Source organism: Convolutriloba macropyga, chromosome 8 (genome assembly GCF_964194025.1).
Source record: "Convolutriloba macropyga chromosome 8, txConMacr16.3, whole genome shotgun sequence".
NCBI classification, from domain to species: domain Eukaryota; kingdom Metazoa; phylum Xenacoelomorpha; order Acoela; family Convolutidae; genus Convolutriloba; species Convolutriloba macropyga.
In genome coordinates, this window is record NC_134475.1 from 23302720 (window position 1) to 23325225 (window position 22506).

At 32.4% G+C, this 22506-nt stretch overlaps 1 protein-coding gene across 2 annotated transcripts in view; it reads right to left on the bottom strand.

The window, feature by feature from the left end:
- LOC142344018 (uncharacterized) overlaps positions 1-22506 on the bottom strand; it is a 75739-nt gene that overhangs the window by 47755 nt on the left and 5478 nt on the right. Inside the window, exons 1-4 of one of the 2 annotated variants that reach the window (XM_075395462.1) lie at positions 16701-17300; positions 14922-15007; positions 10877-10990; positions 1261-1409 (exon numbers count right to left, since the gene is read on the bottom strand). In XM_075395462.1, the coding sequence (XP_075251577.1) occupies positions 1261-1409; positions 10877-10990; positions 14922-15007; positions 16701-17267 (916 nt within the window). In that variant the 5' untranslated portion in view covers positions 17268-17300. Of the gene's footprint in view, positions 1-1260; positions 1410-10876; positions 10991-14921; positions 15008-16700; positions 17301-22506 lie in introns of those variants that run through there. The other variant, XM_075395463.1, reaches the window with a different exon arrangement.

A 22506-nucleotide genomic window follows, 5' to 3' on the forward strand; every position in this document is an offset into this window, starting at 1 on the left:
AAAACTACAAAAAAGCTGAAGAGGAAACTATATTAACATTATATTACGCAATAATGAGGGCAGACTTACTCATCAAAGGCAACACCAGATTTTCATAAAACTAATAAAATAACAAACTGCTTCTTTTTTGAGGTTGAAAAAGCGTTCAATAAAGTTGATCAAAAATTACTAATGCAAAAATGTTACAGATACGGTTACGCAGTGCGAGTTCAAGCTATTTAAAGGTCTTATGTAACCAGGAGGAGGCTCTAAGTATTAATAGGCAACTGGGCGTCAAATCGAGGTTGGAGTACCCCAGGAATCAATCGTCGGGCGATTACTTTTTTCTATTCTATATGAATGATAAGTCACTTTATACACAAAACTTAAAAGTAACAACGTGCTCAACGAGTACCATGGGTGAAAAAAAGTTGACGGTGATAACTACACAGGATTTTTAAAACCTATGTACCAGTAGTGACTCAAAGGGACAGTTTCAATGACTTGATTAAACATTTCAACAAAATGTTAATCTTATCTACAGAAACATGCAGCCGATCGCAGTATCAGAACCTCTTGTAGTATATTGGAAACTTTTAGTGATGAAACGTTTTTTCTGCTCTGCCCAGACTTTTGAAATTGGGTGTGTGTGTGCGCAGTAGTGCTATTTATGTTAAAACCTTTGATTTTGTGATTTTTTAATTTGGTAATTTTGATGAAACGGTTGTAGATGACTGATGGAAACAATTTATTTTTGTTATTTTTGTTAAGATCGAAGTTTTAATGATAACATAATGATTGTAATGAGTTGACTGTAATGATTGTCGCCAACACTTCCTTGATTTTTGGCGAAAGATTTATGCCGATATTCATACTCCAAAAATTCTCCAGAATGTTTCGGCCACGCTTTTATATAGATTGTTGCTAATGCTAAGTCTTGATAAATCTTGATAATGTTTGCTTAATCTAATGATTTCGTGCTATTTCATGCTCTTGGGTGTTATTGAATTTTTAATACTTGGTACGTCTTGCCATTTCATGGTTAATCTTGCTTGGAAATCTTGCCAAATCTTGTTTCTTGACACACATGCAAAGATCTTGCAAGTTCGTACATATCTTGATATTAACTTGCCATGTTACATGGCAAGATCTTGGCGAGATTTTCCATGATTAATTATGTTTCTTATCAAGGCTATCAAGTTTCATGTCACTGGGATATTGCTCGGAACTATGTCAGATCCCTTTTTGGTAATGTTTCCTTTCCTCTTTGTTCTGTCTCACCTTGAGACTTCTGTCTGCGCATGAGTCTGAACTTGTTGATGACGGAGTCCTCCTTGTCCTCGTAGTCTATACTTCCTGTGATCTCCATTGACCTCTGTCTCTCTAGAGTCTCCGCAAACACCCGCTTGTACAGCGGAACTCGTTCCTTTCTAAACATTCGAAATAACTCACTGGACTCTTTCCTTTCTAGGCATGGCGCAATCATGCGCAATCAAATAATGACAAAGTCTATAGAAGTATCCCGGTCGATGAGCCCCCTCACGTTAGCTTTTTTACATTTTTTGGCAAAAATAACGAATCGTTTTTTGGGATTCTAGTGAAATTACTAATCTAGTTTTAAGTTTTTCACGGTGGTTCGGGTTTCAGCTTTACAGACACGAGCTTCAATCGCATTTTCACAATTTGAACCAAAGAAAGATTTAAGCCATGGCTGAGTTATTCAAAAGAAGCAATTTGAGAGTTCTGCAACGAGAACTATTATAAGTGGTTATAAAATAGAGACGTAGTGAAATGAAAAATTGCAAAGTGATCAGGCTGATGCTCAATCACCAAAAAAGAAAGAAAGATGGAAAGATCATAAGGAAAATGACAATTTCTGCTGAAAACAATTTCGCGGTTTAATGTATATTCCGTCAGGAAAAGTATATTACGTAAGAAAGTTCGTCGCGAAAAACAGACGAATGTTGAACCGCCTTAGTTTTTTCTAATCCAAGAATTTGATCGTATTGGTGCTTTCTCTTTTACAATTCAAAGAATTTGAATTGTATTGGGGTGCTGTATTCTTTTTAAGATCTGTTCACACATTTTCATGATTTGTGAAGTCAAATTCGAGTAGTGAATTTGGTCACAGCGAAACAGGAAGTGGAGCAAAAAAAACGAGTGGTTTAGCGGCGTAAAAATTTTTGTTCACATGCGGCAATTTGACTTTGATTTTTACTGTTTTTTCGATTTATTGGATTGGATTTTTTCTCAATTCTTTTTTCAATCCAGTTATTGTTCATTATAGGCCGAGTTTTTTGTTTGAACAAAATTTCACTTTCTCAATAGTGGTTTTTGTTCACTTGCGGCATTTTGACTTTGATTTTGTTTTTTTTATGTGGTATTTTGACATTGAGTCTAATTTATTTTTTAAATTTTTTGATCTAAATTTTTTAGAAATGGTTTTGCCAATTCACTCATAGTCCGTTCTAAGTCTCGTTTTTGTTAAGTTGATGAAAATGTAAAGTTTTAGGTCTGGACTTGTCATGCTTACTTTTCGTATCACTTTATTTTTGTAAGATGTTTTAACACAATTTTTTATGACTTTGAGCTGTAGTCGTTCAGAGTGGTGAAAATACTGAGAAGACAGTAATTTATGGTTGAAAGATTTTTTTAAGGAAATAGTGAGCCCAAAATGTTGCAATTTTTTTGCACTTTTTTCGTATTTTTCAAATTTTTTTTTTGAACCAGTCTAAATTTGAGTTTTGTTAAAGTTTATAAAAGCTTTCTGCGAGACATAATTACACTTTTGACCAATCAAAGGGCAATTTGTTTTGGTACTCCAAACATAAACACACAAATTTATACCAATTTTAAAACTTTTCTCAAAATTTTTCTGCAAAAATTGTGTCAACGTTTTTCACCACTAGGTCTCGATGGACCTCCTCTAGGGTTTGGTTTTACGTTATTGCACAGTTTGTAATTGTAGTGCAAAGGAATTCAAAATTTGAAATTCCCGAGTTTTAGCAACTTTTTTTCATAAAACTTTAAATTTTTTCAACTATTTTGACATTTATTGTCATTATTTAAGTTTTACTAGCCCAATATAAAAATTTTCTAGATTTTAATATGAGTTACAAAAAAAATTTTATTGCCCATAGATTGGTTTCCAACATTTTATTAACACAAGTTTTTGCAATTTTTTGCTAAACGTTTCAGTTTTGTTCGAGGAGTTTGAAATATTTTTTAGGTTTCTCTAGTCTCAAGGGCCAACGAACCTCCTCTAGGTTTTGAAAGTAGGTTACTGCATAGTTTTTAGGGGTAATGGAATGTTTTTCAGAATTTTAATATCACGAATTTGAGTATTCTTTTACAAAAAAACTCGCTCTAATATCTGATAAACTAGTTTTTTTTTCATCAAAGGTCAGGGAGCCTCCTAATGGGTTTGCTAGGATGTTACTTCATAGTTTCTAATAGTAAAGAAATAATTTTCAGTTTTTAAATTTACGAATTTTTTGTTTTCTCAAATAAAATTTGCAATTCTTTCGAGTTTTTGATAAGTTGTTGATAAGTTTTATTGGCCATGATTGGTTTTCAATGTTTTCATATCAAACCTTTTTGCATTTTTTTGATAGTCTTCCAATTCTGATTCAAGGTTTTTGAAAATTGTCGTCTTTTTTAGGTTTTTCTAGCCTCAAGGGCCAATGAACCTCCTCCAGGATTCAATAAATGATTACTGAATAGTTTTTAGCGGCGGTAAAGGAATGTTTTCAAAATTTTTTGTCACGAATTTTAATAATTCTAAGAAAACCTTGCACTATTTTTCTGATAAATTGGATTTCCTTTTCACACTGGCCAGTGAAACTCATATGGGGTTTGCTAGTTTGTTACTGTATAGTTTCTAGTGGTAAAAAAAACAGTTTTCAGTTTATCAATATGACGAAATTTTGTTTTTTTTTAAAATAAAACTTTTTCAATTTTTAATTTTACGAATTTTTTGTCTTCTCAAATAAAATTTGCAATTTTTTGAAGTTTTTGCAAAGTGGTTAAAACTTTTTGAGTATATCTGGCACCAGGGGCCCAAGAACTTCCTACATGTTGTTTAAAATAAGGTACTGACTGCATAGTTGCTAGAATGCTAGAATTTAAGAAATAGGGATCAATACTTTAGTAATTTTTCATGAGTTTCAGTAAACGTGAGTTTCAGTAGTTTTTTTGATAACATGCAAAGTTCTCAAATTTTCACGTTTTGACTAAGATTCTCAATTTAAAAAATGTTTTTGATCTGTTTTTTCTGGACATAGTTTTAGTTTTTCCAATTCGCTCATTTTGCGTCCTACGTCTTTTTTTGTTTAGTCAATGAAAAACCTTTCAATTGTACGTCAGGACTTGTCCTGCTTACTTTTTGTATTACTTCAACTTTGTAAGATATTTTCACGCACTTTTTGTTGACTTTGAGCTGTCAGTACGGGATAAAAAGGTAAAGCCCCGCAAAATCAATTCGTTTAGAGGCTTTTAGCTGCTTTTATTAGTCCTTAAAGGGCTTAGAGTGGCGAAGCTACTGGGAAGACAGTAAAGCACGGTTGAAATATCTTTTTTCGGAGTTTTTGAGTCCCAAATGTTGCAATGTTTGTCATTTTTTTCGCCATTTTTGAATTTTTTTCTTGTACCAGTATAAAATTAAGGCTTGAAAAAGTTAATTAAGGTTTTCTGCAGGGCATAATTTTTTTTTACTAATTTAAGAGCTATTTGTTTTGGTACTCCAAACATAAACACAATGTTTTATTCTGATTTTTACTCTTTTTTCAAATTTTTTAGAAAATTCGTGTCAATTTTTGTATTTTTTTCAACCCTTGATGTCCAAAAACATTCTCTATGTTTTGGTCATAGGTAACTGCATATTTTATAATTGTAAGGGAAAGGTTTTCAATAGTTTAACATCACGAGTTTTAGCAAATTTTCTTTTCATAAAAATTGAAATTTCTTGTTATTAATGAAATTTTTCCAGCTCCGTGGCCAGGAAATCTCTTCTGATGTTTAATAATAAGTTATAGAAATTTTTTTGCCATAGATTGGCTTTGAAATTTTTAATAATGCAAGTTTTTGCAATTTTTTCGATAAAAGGTTCAAGTTTCTCAACATCAGGGGCCAATGGACCTCCTCTAAGGTCTGATAATAGGTTAGTGCATAGTTTTTAGGTGTGATGTTTTTCAGGATTTTAATATCACGAATTTTAGCAATTTTTTGCACCAATTTTCCGATAAATTAAATTTCTTTCACCAGAGGGCGCGAAAACTTCTATAGGGTTTGCTAGTATGTTATTGCATAGTTTCTAGTGGAAAATAAAAAATTTTCAAGTATTTAATATCACGATTTTTATTTTTTTTCCAAACTTGCAATTTTAACAAGATTTTGCAAACTTGTTGAAATTTTTTGAGTTTTTCTGGCCCCCGAAGCCCAGGAACCTCCTACAGGTTTTGGTAATCAGTTACTGTTTAGTTGCTAGAGGTATTGGAATGGGGATCAATGTTTTAATATCATGAGTTTTATCAGTTTTTTGATAAAATTAAAAATCTTCAAATTTTCTGTAAACGGTATTTTGTTCCAATTTTATGGATCTTTAGAGTACAAATATTTAAGGCGTGATATGTCTCTGGAAACAATGGAAGGATTCTGATTATATTAATAACAAGAATTTTGGCAAGATTTTGTTCAATTTTGCTATTGTTTTTATCTTTTTAAATTTTTTTCTGTCATTTTCCGAGTTTAACGCTCTTTTCTGGCCAAAAAACTTTAAAGCTTGTGCATTAGATAATGAGTATTTTGCAATTTATCATATTTGGTCTCCTGGGTAAAAGCTTCAAGAATTTTAGCAAAGATTATTTTGTTACTTTATTTGATTATTTTAATTTCACAAAGTTGGAGATGTTGTCTTTTTGACTGGGATCTGGGATTGTTCAATTGACCTACTGGTCATGTACATCAGATCTCATGTCTTCTTTCAATCGTTTGAATTCTGCGTTAGGACTTGTCTTTATTTCTATTTAGATTTTTATGACGGAACAATATGAGATCCAACATTTGTTAATTTTGAAAAATCATGATTTGATATAGTGGGCCTAGAGATCTTCTGCGTTACGCTGGTTCTGAGTTAAAACATTTCAGCGTAAAAAGCACAGTGTTTTAATAAATCATAAGAAATCTTCAGTCACCTTCAAAAATTTCTCTTGCATTTTTATTTTTTTTTACCGCTTTTTTTTAAATACATAACAGTCACAACAACAAAAACAAATAGTCGTTTGAAGACGCTTGAAAAATTTTAAAGGGAGACCGAATGTTCGAATGACCGCAGCAAGCATTGAATCGAAAAGTGCTTTGAAATTATCAGTGGAAACATTTTCAGTAGTAAAAAAATTATAAGATTGTTTTGTACAATTAGTCTCATCTACTGGGACTTCTTCAATGCATCTATGCGCTCTCTTTCTTTGTAAATTGCTTCCTCAGAATCTTTGACACAAGAAAGCGTTCAAATTCATATTGATGAAATCTACTTCTTTTTTTATGAATGTTCTGCTACAAAATCATATTAATGTCATCATGGTATCATGACATCATTGGTATATTTAAAATGCGGCAAAGTATTTAAAATTTGGAATAAGTTTTAAGATCTTATATAACCACGCATTATGTACCAAGTTTTGTCTCATGTGATCCCGCAGCAACAAACAAGGATTTTTTTTTGCTGGTATATCAATAAAAAGTTTAATGATTCTTAAAGCTTTGTTATAGAAAATTGTGCATAACAATAAGTTGAACAGAATACAGGTACAGAATCCAAGTATTGTTGGCTGTGTTAGCATGTCGGTATTTTGTAAAAGAAATCTTCTAACAGTTATGTGGAGGAAAATGCCGCCTATATTTTGCTGAGTTATCTCAAAGCCGGATTAACAGATCAGATCAATCTTATCCGTGCAAGAATGTTTATTTCCAAAGAAGAAACGGATGATGAGATGTTGCTCTTTGCCCCAGTTATTGTCTTCAGTTTGCTTTAGCATCAAACTAACAACTTTCCAGAAATATTTTTCTGTAAGAAAAATCCCAAATAGCTTATATACTAATTTAAGTAACGTTGCTGAAAATTAGCTAGGACTTAAATTAAATATCAATAACTCTTTGAGCCATGGTGTTCAAACATGAAACTCTCAATTGGCGGTTATAAAAGGAAAAAAAATTTGAAATTTCTCTATGGTACCAAAAAGCTACGCACACATCGAGAGTTTTTAAAGTGCGCCATCAACGTCAAACAATACAACAATATGAGTTAAAATGAGTTCTCTAGACGTTCAATCTTGCGTTTTTAATTTTTTTAATAACTCGCGGACTGTTTTCTCTTCTAAACTACTAGTTATAGACATCTGAATAAAATATCGGACAATTATTGTTCCAATTTTTTCCCATAGTACTGTCTGTGTTCGTAATTGTTTTGCTTCAAACTTGTTAAGAAATTTTTAAATTGATTTCGGATTGGGACTGTTCATTGACCATTACAGTACCACAAGTTTCTTTTCTTTAAAGAGTTTGCAAACAATCTTTGATTTATGCTCAGGAGCGTCATTTTGTTGAAACCTAATTAAACTATAACCCCTAGCTTGTTTGGAGATATAACAAACAGTTTTCATTCATCTGATTGTATTGTACACTTAAACAGAAGTTATCGCTCGTCCGAACTCAATTTTTTTGTGTTTTTATCCCAGAAAACTTGTTCCACATTTTTGAAGAACTCGCTCAATTCTTTTTCTCGAATTGCTTTGAGATTATTAGTTGGTTCAATAACGTTTTTTTATGCACGCTGTATACTAGATTTTTATTTTGAGATGGGTCAATTTTTATGTGTAAACGGTATTTTGTTCCAATTTTATGGATCTTTAGAGTAAAAATATTTAAGGCGTGATATGTCTCTGGAAACAATGGAAGGATTCTGATTATATTAATAACAAGAATTTTGGCAAGATTTTGTTCAATTTTGCTATTGTTTTTATCTTTTTAAATTTTTTTCTGTCATTTTCCGAGTTTAACGCTCTTTTCTGGCCAAAAAACTTTAAAGCTTGTGCATTAGATAATGAGTATTTTGCATTTTATCATATTTGGTCTCCTGGGTAAAAGCTTCAAGAATTTTAGCAAAGATTATTTTGTTACTTTATTTGATTATTTTAATTTCTCAAAGTTGGAGATGTTGTCTTTTTGACTGGGATCTGGGATTGTTCAATTGACCTACTGGTCATGTACATCAGATCTCATGTCTTCTTTCAATCGTTTGAATTCTGCGTTAGGACTTGTCTTTATTTCTATTTAGATTTTTATGACGGAACAATATGAGATCAAACATTTGTTAATTTTGAAAAATCATGATTTGATATAGTGGGCCTAGAGATCTTCTGCGTTACGCTGGTTCTGAGTTAAAACATTTCAGCGTAAAAAGCACAGTGTTTTAATAAATCATAAGAAATCTTCAGTCACCTTCAAAAATTTCTCTTGCATTTTTATTTCTTTTTACCGCTTTTTTTTAAATACATAACAGTCACAACAACAAAAACAAATAGTCGTTTGAAGACGCTTGAAAAATTTTAAAGGGAGACCGAATGTTCGAATGACCGCAGCAAGCATTGAATCGAAAAGTGCTTTGAAATTATCAGTGGAAACATTTTCAGTAGTAAAAAAATTATAAGATTGTTTTGTACAATTAGTCTCATCTACTGGGACTTCTTCAATGCATCTATGCGCTCTCTTTCTTTGTAAATTGCTTCCTCAGAATCTTTGACACAAGAAAGCGTTCAAATTCATATTGATGAAATCTACTTCTTTTTTTTATGAATGTTCTGCTACAAAATCATATTAATGTCATCATGGTATCATGACATCATTGGTATATTTAAAATGCGGCAAAGTATTTAAAATTTGGAATAAGTTTTAAGATCTTATATAACCACGCATTATGTACCAAGTTTTGTCTCATGTGATCCCGCAGCAACAAACAAGGATTTTTTTGTGCTGGTATATCAATAAAAAGTTTAATGATTCTTAAAGCTTTGTTATAGAAAATTGTGCATAACAATAAGTTGAACAGAATACAGGTACAGAATCCAAGTATTGTTGGCTGTGTTAGCATGTCGGTATTTTGTAAAAGAAATCTTCTAACAGTTATGTGGAGGAAAATGCCGCCTATATTTTGCTGAGTTATCTCAAAGCCGGATTAACAGATCAGATCAATCTGATCCGTGCAAGAATGTTTATTTCCAAAGAAGAAACGGATGATGAGATGTTGCTCTTTGCCCCAGTTATTGTCTTCAGTTTGCTTTAGCATCAAACTAACAACTTTCCAGAAATATTTTTCTGTAAGAAAAATCCCAAATAGCTTATATACTAATTTAAGTAACGTTGCTGAAAATTAGCTAGGACTTAAATTAAATATCAATAACTCTTTGAGCCATGGTGTTCAAACATGAAACTCTCAATTGGCGGTTATAAAAGGAAAAAAATTTTGAAATTTCTCTATGGTACCAAAAAGCTACGCACACATCGAGAGTTTTTAAAGTGCGCCATCAACGTCAAACAATACAACAATATGAGTTAAAATGAGTTCTCTAGACGTTCAATCTTGCGTTTTTAATTTTTTTAATAACTCGCGGACTGTTTTCTCTTCTAAACTACTAGTTATAGACATCTGAATAAAATATCGGACAATTATTGTTCCAATTTTTTCCCATAGTACTGTCTGTGTTCGTAATTGTTTTGCTTCAAACTTGTTAAGAAATTTTTAAATTGATTTCGGATTGGGACTGTTCATTGACCATTACAGTACCACAAGTTTCTTTTCTTTAAAGAGTTTGCAAACAATCTTTGATTTATGCTCAGGAGCGTCATTTTGTTGAAACCTAATTAAACTATAACCCCTAGCTTGTTTGGAGATATAACAAACAGTTTTCATTCATCTGATTGTATTGTACACTTAAACAGAAGTTATCGCTCGTCCGAACTCAATTTTTTTGTGTTTTTATCCCATAAACCTTGTTCCACATTTTTGAAGAACTCGCTCAATTCTTTTTCTCGAATTGCTTTGAGATTATTAGTTGGTTCAATAACGTTTTTTATGCACGCTGTATACTAGATTTTTATTTTGAGATGGGTCAATTTTTATTCTCCATAAAAACGTATGAAAACGTACCTTTTAGTCCGTAACAGCCTAGCCAACAGCAATAGAACAAATCTGCTTAACCATCTTTTCTGTGTATATGTTGAAAACTGGATTGAAATCTCGTATAAAACTTCAACATTTTCTCCTCGGAGCAAAGCAAAAGTTTCGAACAAAAATAGCGCTCAAAGTGTACAAATTGTGTTTTACTAGCTTTTTGATACCATGTTGTAATTAAACTTGACTTTAGTTCACATAGCTTTCTATGTAGACTATTGCATTGCAGTTCTGAGTCGCCAGTTTTTTATTCTTTTTAGTCTTTAATTATTCAGTCATTTCTGATTATTTATGGCACAGCTATCCCTTATTTCTAAAATAGGAGCCAAAAGATACATTGGTGTAATCATTTTCTTCGTTCTGTGAAGTCTTCTGTCCATATTTTTCGCTTTCTTCGAGTTGCTTGGTTTTTTCATTGTACCTTTTCCAGTAATCATTTACAAAATTTATCAATATTTCGGGACTTTTATTCAAATTGAATGTCTTTAACCTTCAACGCGATAAATAGTGACGCAAATTAGAAAATAGGAACGATATGTTGACGATATAAGCAGAAAATCTCCAAGTTGTCATTCAAATCCTATCACATTTTATTTTTGGCATTTAATCTCTTGACTGAAGACCGATTGCTACAATGTTTATTTGCGTTACTGAGGATCAAGTTTTACTGACGTTATGATGCAATATTTGGCCAGGTAGTCCAGCGGATCGTGGATCGGCTCTGGCTCCATCCTGCTCAACACTGGACCAAATCTCTGGGGTATTTTGGGAATACGCGGTTTGCGCCTGAAAACGGTCAAAAACAAGCCTAACTAAAAGGTCAAAAACAAACCTGAAAACAGAACAAACAACAATTTCCCAATTTCTTTTGTTTTTTTGTTTATAACTTGACCAAAGACCTAAAGCAAGCATTTGTTCGCGAATCAATAATGGTATATTTTCCGTATGTGCCCAGCCCCCATCAAGTTGATGCATATTATATACACTATATTTTTACATAATGATTTTTTACGTAACGACTCGTTCTGTCGTAACTGGGGGTGCATAACGTACTGGGTGGGGGGGGGGGGGAGATTCTAATTATCTTAATCTTTATCAAACTCCGACATTCTGAAGCTGCGTGACGAAAAAAATAATATTTTTGTGGAAAAATAACTTTTGCTCCCCCCGGCGCATGTGCAATTTTTTACATAGTAGCGTGCTATATAACAACAAGGAGGCTCGGTAATGTGCGTACGCACATAAGGTTCCGACCCCACTCATCCACATTTCTGATCTAATTGGCTACCAAATGATGAAGAGTTAGAAAACCTACAACAACATACATATCGTTCAATAAACAACGAATGGAATACAATCGTGTATCGCTTCTTCACCCCTATTCATTTAACCCCCTGTCATTTCACCCCAATTTATTCACCGTGTATCATTTAACCCCCTCTATGTTTTAACCCCTCTATAATTTCACCCCGATTTTAATCTTTCTACAAAATAATGATTATTAAATTAGCGATATAATCATTTGGCCATGCCTCGCGGGCCATGGCCATGCCTCAGTGGCCCATGGTATTTGTTATGAAACTCTCAGAACCTAACGTGGGATTAGTCAGAACCGATCCACTCAAAACATTCTTTAATGTCGACTGCTAATTGTCGGGATGAAATGATAGAGGGGTGAAATGATAGAGGGGTTGATTGATAGAGGGGTGAATAAATCGGGGTTAAAAGATAGCGGTTAATAGAATAGGGGTGAGAAAAGTAGAACCGAGTACAATAAAGCCACCCTAGAAGGCCGATGAACGTAGTTGGAAATAGGATTACTAGAAAGGACAATAATAAGTATCAAAAAACGAACACTTATTCGGACCAAAACTCGACGGCTATAATAAATAAAATCATAAAATCAAACTCGCATCAGATAAAACCTAAACAAAACATTTTAACCTACACTTCATCAGAAAAAATTTGAGACCTGTCCTCACTGCGAATGAATAACAAGTCGACGAAAAAGAGCAAAGAGGTGCGCAATTCAAAAATACAATTTCATTTTTGAAAACAATTAATTTTACCGTTATTAATGTCATTAGATATCAACTGAAATCCTTAAAATATACAATTATATCTCCATAGGAAGCAACTTAGACATGTAATCGTCCAAAGTTCAATTGCGCAAAATTTCAAGGCCAGTGGAACCTACGGCCATTGTTATAAAAAAATAGAAAACAAAAATCCTATAAAATGTACAAATATATAAAATCTCAATTATTTTGTTAGATCTCATAGTAACAGTATTAACAAAGCTGAGAGACAAATGTTTGAAGCTAAAATTGTTATAGAGATCAAATTGTAGTTAACTGGAAGCGGGTTGTGACCCGTGTTTACAGAGCCTGAGCTACAAATTGACCGAAAAACTATTTAAAAAAAAGACGAAGCTCAAAAACCGAAATATGTTTTTGAAAACAAATATTTTCAAAAGTCATATCAGACGTAAAATTTCAAATAACAGCAATAAATTAAATTTCAACACCTCAGGAAGCCAATTGTGCCTATCAATAATGAGACTAAGTCACGACCCTACAAAACAACAACTAATATATAATGAAGGAAGCCAAAACTTCAAACGATTTTACGAGATCACACTATTCAGGGCACCATAATTATAAAATGACGCCTGCAAGAACTGTAATTTGTCACTTGTTCTTCATTTTAACATCAGCAAGCCTTATTTATAAAAGGACTACAAGGATGAAATGACGAAAAAAGAAAACCAAAATTTTAACAGTATAGAAACCTCGAAAACTTTTTGTGAAAATAATGGTTGAAGCAGTAGATCACAACGTATAATCAAACACAAAAAATGTATGATTCAACAAAAGTAATTGAGACTTCTAAATATTGAGATCGAGTTACATGGTTACGTAAACGAAAGCAAAGGGATACATTTAAAAAAAAATTTCTTATTTCAATTTTAAAGTCATTAGAACAAACAGCTATAAACTGAAATCTTTAACTAGGTTGAGTTATATGTCCTGATGAAGCAATTGAGACCTATTATTTTCAGGTATATGGCGTAAAACAACAAAAAAATGACAAAACAAAAAAATCCATTTAAATTTTGCGAGATAACTGTGTCTCAGCCCAAAAAGCATAAACTATATAACTAAAACAACTCAAAGATTAGGAGACGCTTTTTTCCTAATTTGTGCGTTGTTCCTACTATGCGTTCTTTCAATTGGTCTGGTCAGTAATTTGATAATTTGACAAGGAAACAAAAAGAACTCATAAAGTATACAATTATGCTCAAAAATAAAAAAAATTCAAGAAAACGCGTAGTATAAAGAGAAAGAGACGATTAGTTGATCAAAGGACAATTACGAACATTTATTTATAAATCTCAGGAATTTAGTTTCTGCTTGTTTTTACTGAGACGGCGCGCTAAGTTGAGAGAAACAAGATAAAAAATAGTGGCAAATTTCAAAATTTAACCGATATTTTCTTAAAACAATTATATTCAAAGTCAAAACAGACATTAGATGACAGCTGAAAGAATTGTCTACATTGATTTATACTTCATAAAAATTGACTGGATCTTTGACTGGAACAATGAGTCATTTAACAGCAAAAAAGATAACAAATGAAAGTAAAATTCAAGAATTACCTAAAAAATTTTTTACGAACTCAATGCGTCAGAGCCACAAAAACCATGAGCTTATTCTGATACCGAGTTATAATCTCGTTGGGCCTCGTTTTTTTGTGAATGGTTTCTGTCACTCATTGAGCCCTGATTTGAACTTCTTTTAAGTAAAAGAAGTTTACATAAAAAACTTTTACACAGCCGTAATATTTTAAAAAAAAAAGTCGCACCCCATTAAAATCTAAAAAATTTGTTCTCGTGAGCATCGATGGCGAGATCAAGATCATGTCAGATGCTACTATACGTCTAACAAAATACTCATTTTTTCAAATGGTTGCGAAATAGATCACTTTTTTATCAAAATTTTTCAGTTTGTCAAAAATAAAAATGCTTTATATACAAAAATAAAAATTTTTTTATAGTTATCGAGTTTTAATTTGCAAAAAAAACTGGCAAAATATTAATTCCAGAAGACTCTCAAAGCCAGCGGGTGTAGAACTAGCTCGTTTGTCAGCTTAATAAGAATAATGCCGCTGTTTCAAGTTATCTACTTTCAGCAAATTTAAGATAAGTGGGCTAAAAAAACAAATTTGTTCTAAAATTCTAGCCAAAAACTCAGATCAAAGAAATCAGCAAACCTCCTCTATCTATAGAGATAAAATCAATAACACTACAGCAAAAATTTTGAACAAATTTCAGCAAAATTGACGAAAATTAGGTCAAAAATACCGAAAATGTGAATAAAAACAGATGAATTACGTGAAATATTCACATAAATTTAAACCTCGATAACTCCCTAAAAAAGGCGAAAATTGAAAAAAATCGTTTTAATTCCACATTCTACGCTGGACGAGCTTTTTAATGATACCACTCACAACTCTCTACGATGATTATATCGATCGGCCAAAATTGACTGAACAAAAAAAACCCCATTTGAGTATATAGTTCCACCCCCACTAAACTGGGTCGGAACAATATAAAAATTTGTAAGAGGGCGCACAAAAACACTGGAGGCTGAACAGAATAGATCCTTGGAAACTATTAAATTTGTATTCTGTCTAAGGAAGGATGAAATATATTTACAGTCGTCTAGGTGGAGGACGTGGCTTTAAGTTAGGGTCAACTGGGACTGGCTCGGGTGGAGGTGGTGGTTCACTTTCTTCCACAACCTGAAAAAGTTCACTTTTTGTACACATGTTGAATCATAATCAATATTTTTGCGCTAACTAGAAGACGTTAGTCTGCCATGCTCTTAACTAAATGTATCAAACGCATAGGTTATAACTGAACAAAATTTTGAGAAGACATTGATAAAACTAACCAGAAGAGCATTAAAAAAATCATAGCAAAAAATAGATTAAGAGAAAGTAATGGAGACTCGGTTATCATGAGATCAAAATTTACGCACTTTTTCGATAACCAGTATGAATAGTTCCATTCGGCATATCGGCATCGTTTCAGTCCCTTAACCCTAAGTGGTCGTTTAACCATTTAGCTTCTCACTGGTGACACGCGTGCATTGAATTTTGAAAATAGATCAACACCTTCAGAGAAAAAACCCAACAGTACAAAAGAAGTAAGTGTCGATAAAATAACTTTGAGAAACAATGAAGTAATAGAAATTGCTTACCAAAACAACAAAATAAGTTTTTCAACAGAGCAATTTTGTACCGGTTCAATTTTTACCGGTTCGACACGTTCATATAATGGAGTTTTTGCTGTGATGTATTAATCCAGTGGTAACACAGATCATTCCTTTGTATCTTTACCAGTTTCGTATATTATAATTCATTTTAATTAAAAGTACTTGAAGTGTCATAACTGAAGCAATTGCAGTCAATTAGAACTTTATCACGAAACAGTTTTTGTAAAACATCCATATCCCTGAACCTTACATCCATAAATCAACACACATATTGGACATGTAGTTAAAACTCTTATCGAAGACATATTGTGCAACTGATTATTTTCAATAAAGTACCTATTTTCCTCAATTTTGTCAACAAAATAGCCTCTGTTACGCGGGATTGGCCACAGCTGTAACTACTGCCGTTGTGAACTACTGAAAAACTTGCAACTTGTATCATTTCGAGGCTGGCTGAATTATTCTATAACTGAAACGGTATGCAGACTTTTAAGAATGGCCAAATACATGCAAGAGAAGAATTAATTGGATGATGTTTCGTTACAATGAAGCAATGCGAATGCGGCTACTGAAATATTGCTCTACATTAACTGTAATTGGACTATTTGGATCGCTAAATTACATCTTATCATCTTATTAAACTTGTCATACCACAACTGTGTTGTAAGTATAAGTATATCTTTAAAAATGTTTTGCGAAAAAATATTTTTGATATACAAAGTAGTAAATGACCGGACAGTATCGTTCTCGCGTAATTGTTCGTTTTGCGGGTTGAAAACAGAGTTTTCTGCGTAAAAGATTATCGAAATAAAATTAGACAACAATTAGGCATCACAAATAGAGGAACCTTTTAAAAATAATATCTGTTATCTGTTAGTGTTTTATTAATTTTTTAAATTTATGATTTTGTCCGTTAAGGTCAGTAACTCGACACATCGAAAGGAAGTAGTCTGAAATAAACCTAACTTGCCTTCTTATACCATTTTTCTATCCGTTAGTACAACAAAACTGTCTAATAATTTAAGTCTTTAATGATATCTAATAACGGATAAGAAACTAGATTGGATAAGATATCTTGAATCAGTACTGATATTGGTCTGAAAAACCTTCTAATACAGTACTGAATTACTGTGACAGTTAAGAATTGGATATGCCAATCACCCTAACTCTTTTTGTATTAACTACTCTAGCTAGCAATTGCAGCTTTAACCACCAACTGGCTGTTCCTCTATTGAGTAGAGTGACAATTCTTTCACCAGAGCCTCCAACACTTGTTGGTCACGTGACTTCCCACTCGCTGCCGACGAGCAGCAAGACGAACATTCGGGCGATGTTCCAGTTTGGTCATTCCCGAAAGACCAAGACTCGCCCTTTTCGAGATGTTCGGTATTTTGCCCACCTAATACCTGATCTACATCAATATTTTCGATCAAGGGTGAAGTAACAGAGGTCGAACTATATCGACCCGCATCTTTTCTGGCCGCTTTTGGGGTTTCAGCCGTGAACGAATTGCCCCTACTCAGCGGCCCATTTTGGGTAACTTGTGGGGCAATGGTTGTAGTGTTATTCCTACTGAGAAGGATAGTTGAAACTGCTTTTCTGATTTCTTCTTCGGATGCGTCCAATGCCGTTAAACTATTAACCCCACTTTCATTGTTTGCATTGCTTACATTGTCAATGTTTTTATTCTCGTTTTTTACATCTTCCGAGATGTTCTTGTTTTGTTTTGATCGAACAGTTTGTTTTTGTTGTTGTTTTTGATTTTGTTGATTACTGCCGCTCATAATTTCAGACAGCACGTTCCATCCTTCGGTACTTTTCAGTACCTTAGCTGCTTTCTAACGACAATCCTTTTAAGATTGATTGTTTACAATGTTATTCGAAAAATCAATAGATACATTTAATTTTGAGGATAAAAAAGACAACAACAATTTTACATTTGATTATCATAATCATTCATACGCCGCTTATTTGCCGCAAAACTAATATTTTTTGTCATCTACATTGACAACAGCTTCAATGAGCAGAAAAATAATTTCTCCAAATTATTCATTATTTACTTCAGATCCAATTTAGAAAGCAATTCTTTTAAAAGCCGTCTTATCTATAAATGATTATTTGAAATTGTTCTTCATAAACAGCAGCAATAGCAAAGCGAGGACTTTCTATGTAATTATATTTGCCGTTGATACCAGCTATTGTGAAAAACTGCCATATTCAATAAATTTTTACTTTTTGCGGCTTCATGATAGCGTGAAAACTTCAAGAAGAAGAAAAACATAGCAGAACAAGTCCTGACGTACAATTCCAAGAATTTTCATTGACTAAACAGAAAACTAGACCTAAAACGGACTCTGAATGGATTGGGAAAACCATTTAGAAAAAAATCCGATCGAAAAAATCGAAAAAATAGTAAAAAATAAAAGTGAAATTGCCGCATGTGAACAAAAAACCACTAGCGAGAGAGCGAATTTTTGTTCAAACACCATTTCCTCACTCCACTTAAAAATTATAAAAAATTAGAACGAAAAAATTTCACGCCGCAAAACCACTCGCTTTTTCGCTCCATTTCCTGTTTCGGTGTGACCAAAATCACTACTCCAATTTGACTTCAAAAATCATTAAAATGTGTGAACAGATCTTAAAAAAAAACATAGCCGGAAGAATTCCGGAAACGACTCGAAGTAGAAATCTGACTATTCTTACTAATCAGATGCATCAGCAGCATATTATCAATCGACAGACAGTGTAACCAATTCACAAAGAAAAGACTGGAGACCTGGAAACTTGACAAAGGACCAAATCAAAAAATAATATTCTCTAAAAATCCAAACAAAATTCTCTCCAAAAAGATAACATGCAGCTTCCCAACCATAACTCATAGAAATCAATTAGTTATATATTTGGCTAGATCAATAGCCCACCTAGTACTTGCAGAGAAATGTTAAAAAACAAACTAAAAAAAGACTAAGAAAAATTCTTTAACGAATTAGAGATTTGTATAATTTGTTTAAATGAAAACTGCCCTGCTAAGCCATCAAGTGCAAATTCATAGTATTGACACCTACAAAAATGCTCTTTATTGAGAAAAAGTTACCAACAAAAAACATTAAATTGGAAGAAATAGGCAATAAACTTAGAAAAAAGACAAAAAGTGGCAAAAGTTCTCTCTGATTTACTCGATTTTCTTTAACAAAAACAACTCGAAAGTAATATCAATCAAAATGAGAGACATCCGAAAGAGCTTCAACAACTGACTTCCACTAGAAAACTCCCCAAATGCTATCAAAGGTTGAGGAAGAATAGAAACGACATTTAAAACCAAATTGAACAAATAAAAAACGAGAAAAGGTAAGGTGTTTTTTTAATTTTACAAGAAAAAATTAAAGACAAATAAAGTTACTTTGAGCAAATAGAGCAATGAAATGCTGGCGAAAAAATGGGTAAGTCATAACAAGCTTAAGAATTTGTCTACCATTGAAAAAAAAACGAAAAAAACCAAAAATTTAAAATAGTGGTTAAAAAATTCCTAATTTTTCTGTCATTTTTCTTTAGAAAAAATGTTTTATAACAACAAAATTGTAATCAATTTGCATCCCTGATGATTCTTGAGTAACGAGCTTCTATGCAAATTGCACTTAAAGCAGTAAAACAAAACAAAAGGCCAAAATACATTAAATTTCGTCGAAAAATCAGCAAAACTGATCAAAAACATCCAAATTTGCATAAAACTCAAATTAACTACTTGAAACCTTCAATTCTTATCAGAACGAGCCCAAATCCAATACAATATCATAATCAAACCTCATAAACAAGAAAAATTGCAAAAAAAAACTGCTTTTAAAAGCCGCACGTGAACAAAAAAATTTCGCTCGCTCAGAGAAAATTTTTTCACACATCAATTTCTCACTCTCTCAAAAACAGCGGTATGAACAAAAAACCACTCTCTTTTCGCTCCTCTCTTCACTTTTGTTCAGCAACCAAATCACTCCAAAATTTTTTCACGCGTTTCATTTCCCGCTTCAAAAATCACTCCAATAAAATTGATTAAAAAAAAGGACTTCTCCAGTACTCCTCTTCGAGTCGTAAAAAGACAGCGCCCCAATACAATTCAACATCTTTGAATTGTAAAAAAAGACAGCGCCCCAATACAATTCAAATTCTTTGAATTGTAATAAAAAATATCAGCACAATTTTTTCTAGATATTGCAGAACGATGAAAACACACTTACTGTTACTTTTGGAGTTCTGGTGACTAAAACCACTGGTAATTTAATAATTTAATTTCTGTTGCTGAATATTGCAGCTAATGCAGCTCACAATGAATCAAGACGCATAATTTTGTTTGAAAGTTTGAGTACTTTTGACTGAGAAATCATCCTAACCTCTCAGTGATAAGGTGAAAAGAATAAAACGAAGCAACAAAAGTTACAAAAAGACAACCAATTGATGAAAATTATATATATATATATATATATATATATATATATATGTTTAAAACTGAATATATTAGTATATATATGTATTTATATATATATATATATATATATATATATATATATACATATATATATATACATATATATATATATATATATATATATATATATATATATATATATATATATATACATATATATGTACTTAAATATAACTATTTGTATATGTATATATATATATATATATATATATATATATAAATATAAACAATTAACAACTCACAATAGATATTTATTGTCCTTGATTTTTCCAACTTATACTAATAAAATCATTGTTTGAAACTTAAAGTGCGAAGATGATCAAAATGTCATTATTTGCTGCATCTTGGTCATTTACGTTTAATAACCAATTTTGAAAAAGTTTCGTAAGTTTTGTGCAGTTGAAATAATTATTTGGCCCATTAAATGTGAAACCTATATCATATATCAAGCTGAAGCATTGTTAAATTTCCAAATTTTTTCTACCCTTGTTTTCATACTAATGGTGCTGGCGTCCTTTGGAATGCGTTATGACTTGATAAGAATCTTCTAGTTTCAATCAAATATTGATTGAAACTAGAAGTTTCTTATTTAATACTGCAACTAACCAACAGTTGGTTTTTGAAAAAAACGTGAACCATTCCTTTTTGCTCAAGCTCCTCCTTGAAATAAGCCTCAAAAAAGGTTCGTACAAAAATAGTTTTTATTTCAAATTACTTGACATTGAAGAAAGTTACTTACACTTTAAGCAAGCTTACAAGCTCCAACACCCAACCCTTTAAATAATAATAATAATTCAAATCAGAGCACGAAATGAGCAGTTAGCAAACAGTCGCTTTCTTTTACACTGCATTACTTAATAAAATTTCATTTGCATTCTTAACTATGGCGCTGTATGAGAAACTAAACTCAATTGATCTTAACGATACAAATTCAATGCGTTCATTATTTCTGGATTTCATTAAAGAAATTAATTATCAAAAAGAAGAAATCAACCAACTGCGTAGAGGATGTGATCAACTAAGGACCGAAAAGGAGGAGCTTTCAAAGAGAGTTACTAAATTGGAACGTTATTCATCTTTTATGTGTTTGATTTTTCATGGGGTAGAGATCGGTGGTGAGTACCCGGTACACAAAATTGTGGAGTTAATCAGGTCAGTACAAATTCCAATTGAAACTCAAGATATTGCGGCCTGCCATTACCTACCTGGGAAAGGTAAAAGAAAATCCATAATTGTTAAATTTCTTTATAATCATCAGCGCGATTTGGTATGGTTTAATCGCAATTCTTTTTTGATCTGGTTTCTGGGGCAAAAATCCACATAAACGAGCGTCTAGCGGAAAGTGATAGAGACTTGTACAACTATTGCAGAAAAGAAAAAATCTTCTTAAAACCACGAACAAAAACCAAGTACGCGTTAAGTTCTCGGAAAACGATACAACTTGGTATCCAGTTGACAGTCGGCATCAAGTTGATTACCTTGTGAGAACTAATGGTAATACTGAAAACGAATGGAGTATGGAAACAGTAGAGATGTTGGCACAAGAACCTTATGTAAATAAGAAAACACCATCGAAAAGAAGTCGGCAGGTGGCTTTTCAATCACCTCAAGGAAGTTTTCAAAAGCATTGTGGCACAAAACAATTTGACAAGCTGGACAGGTTATGCTCTTTGACTGAAAAAGTATTCAATTTATTGGTTGAAAAAGAGTCTCCGACGTCCAAAAAAGTACAAACTTGAACGATGAACGCAATAACTTCTCGAGTAATCAGAGCAGTGAAGAGAATCCGATTTAGTCTTCATACATCATTGATTGTCATACTAAAAACAAAAGCCGAATTTTTTTGGGTTTAAACATTCAGTCTTTGAGATTCCATCATGCTGAACTAGTAGTTTTCCTTGATACATTAGATCAAAAACCTGATGTTATCGCTTTAACTGAGACATAAAGATAGTTAAAAGATAGAGACCAGCTTGACGACTATGATCTACCAGGTTATCAGACAATAGTGTCGAAACCCAGAAACAACGCTAAGAGACGATCTGGTGGAGTAGCCTTTTACATTAGAGATAATCTTCAATATACAATACAGGATACTAACACAGAAACTGATTGCTTAATTTTACAAGTGAAATACGACGAGAAATGTTTGCATAATTTTTGTGTGATTTATAGACCTCCGTCTTTGAAGTCAACTGATTTTCAACCAAAGCTGGAAACCATTTTACATTGTTTGAAGTTTTCAAAAGAGGAAAGTTTAATCTTTGGTGATTTCAACATAGATATATTAAAGAGAGAAAAAAGTACAAAAATTATGAGAATCTTTTAAGATCATTTGATTTTCAAGTACAAAACTCAATGCCTACAAGGGTAACCAAAAATTCAAAGAGCTGTATTGATCATATAATCACAGAAACAAACATAAAAACTGAAAGGCTAGCGACGACAATAAGCGATCATTTTATATTAACTGCTGAATTTTTTGTATCAAGCTTAAAAATTAAAAGCATTCAGTCATCGGTACTCATGCGAAATTTGAAATC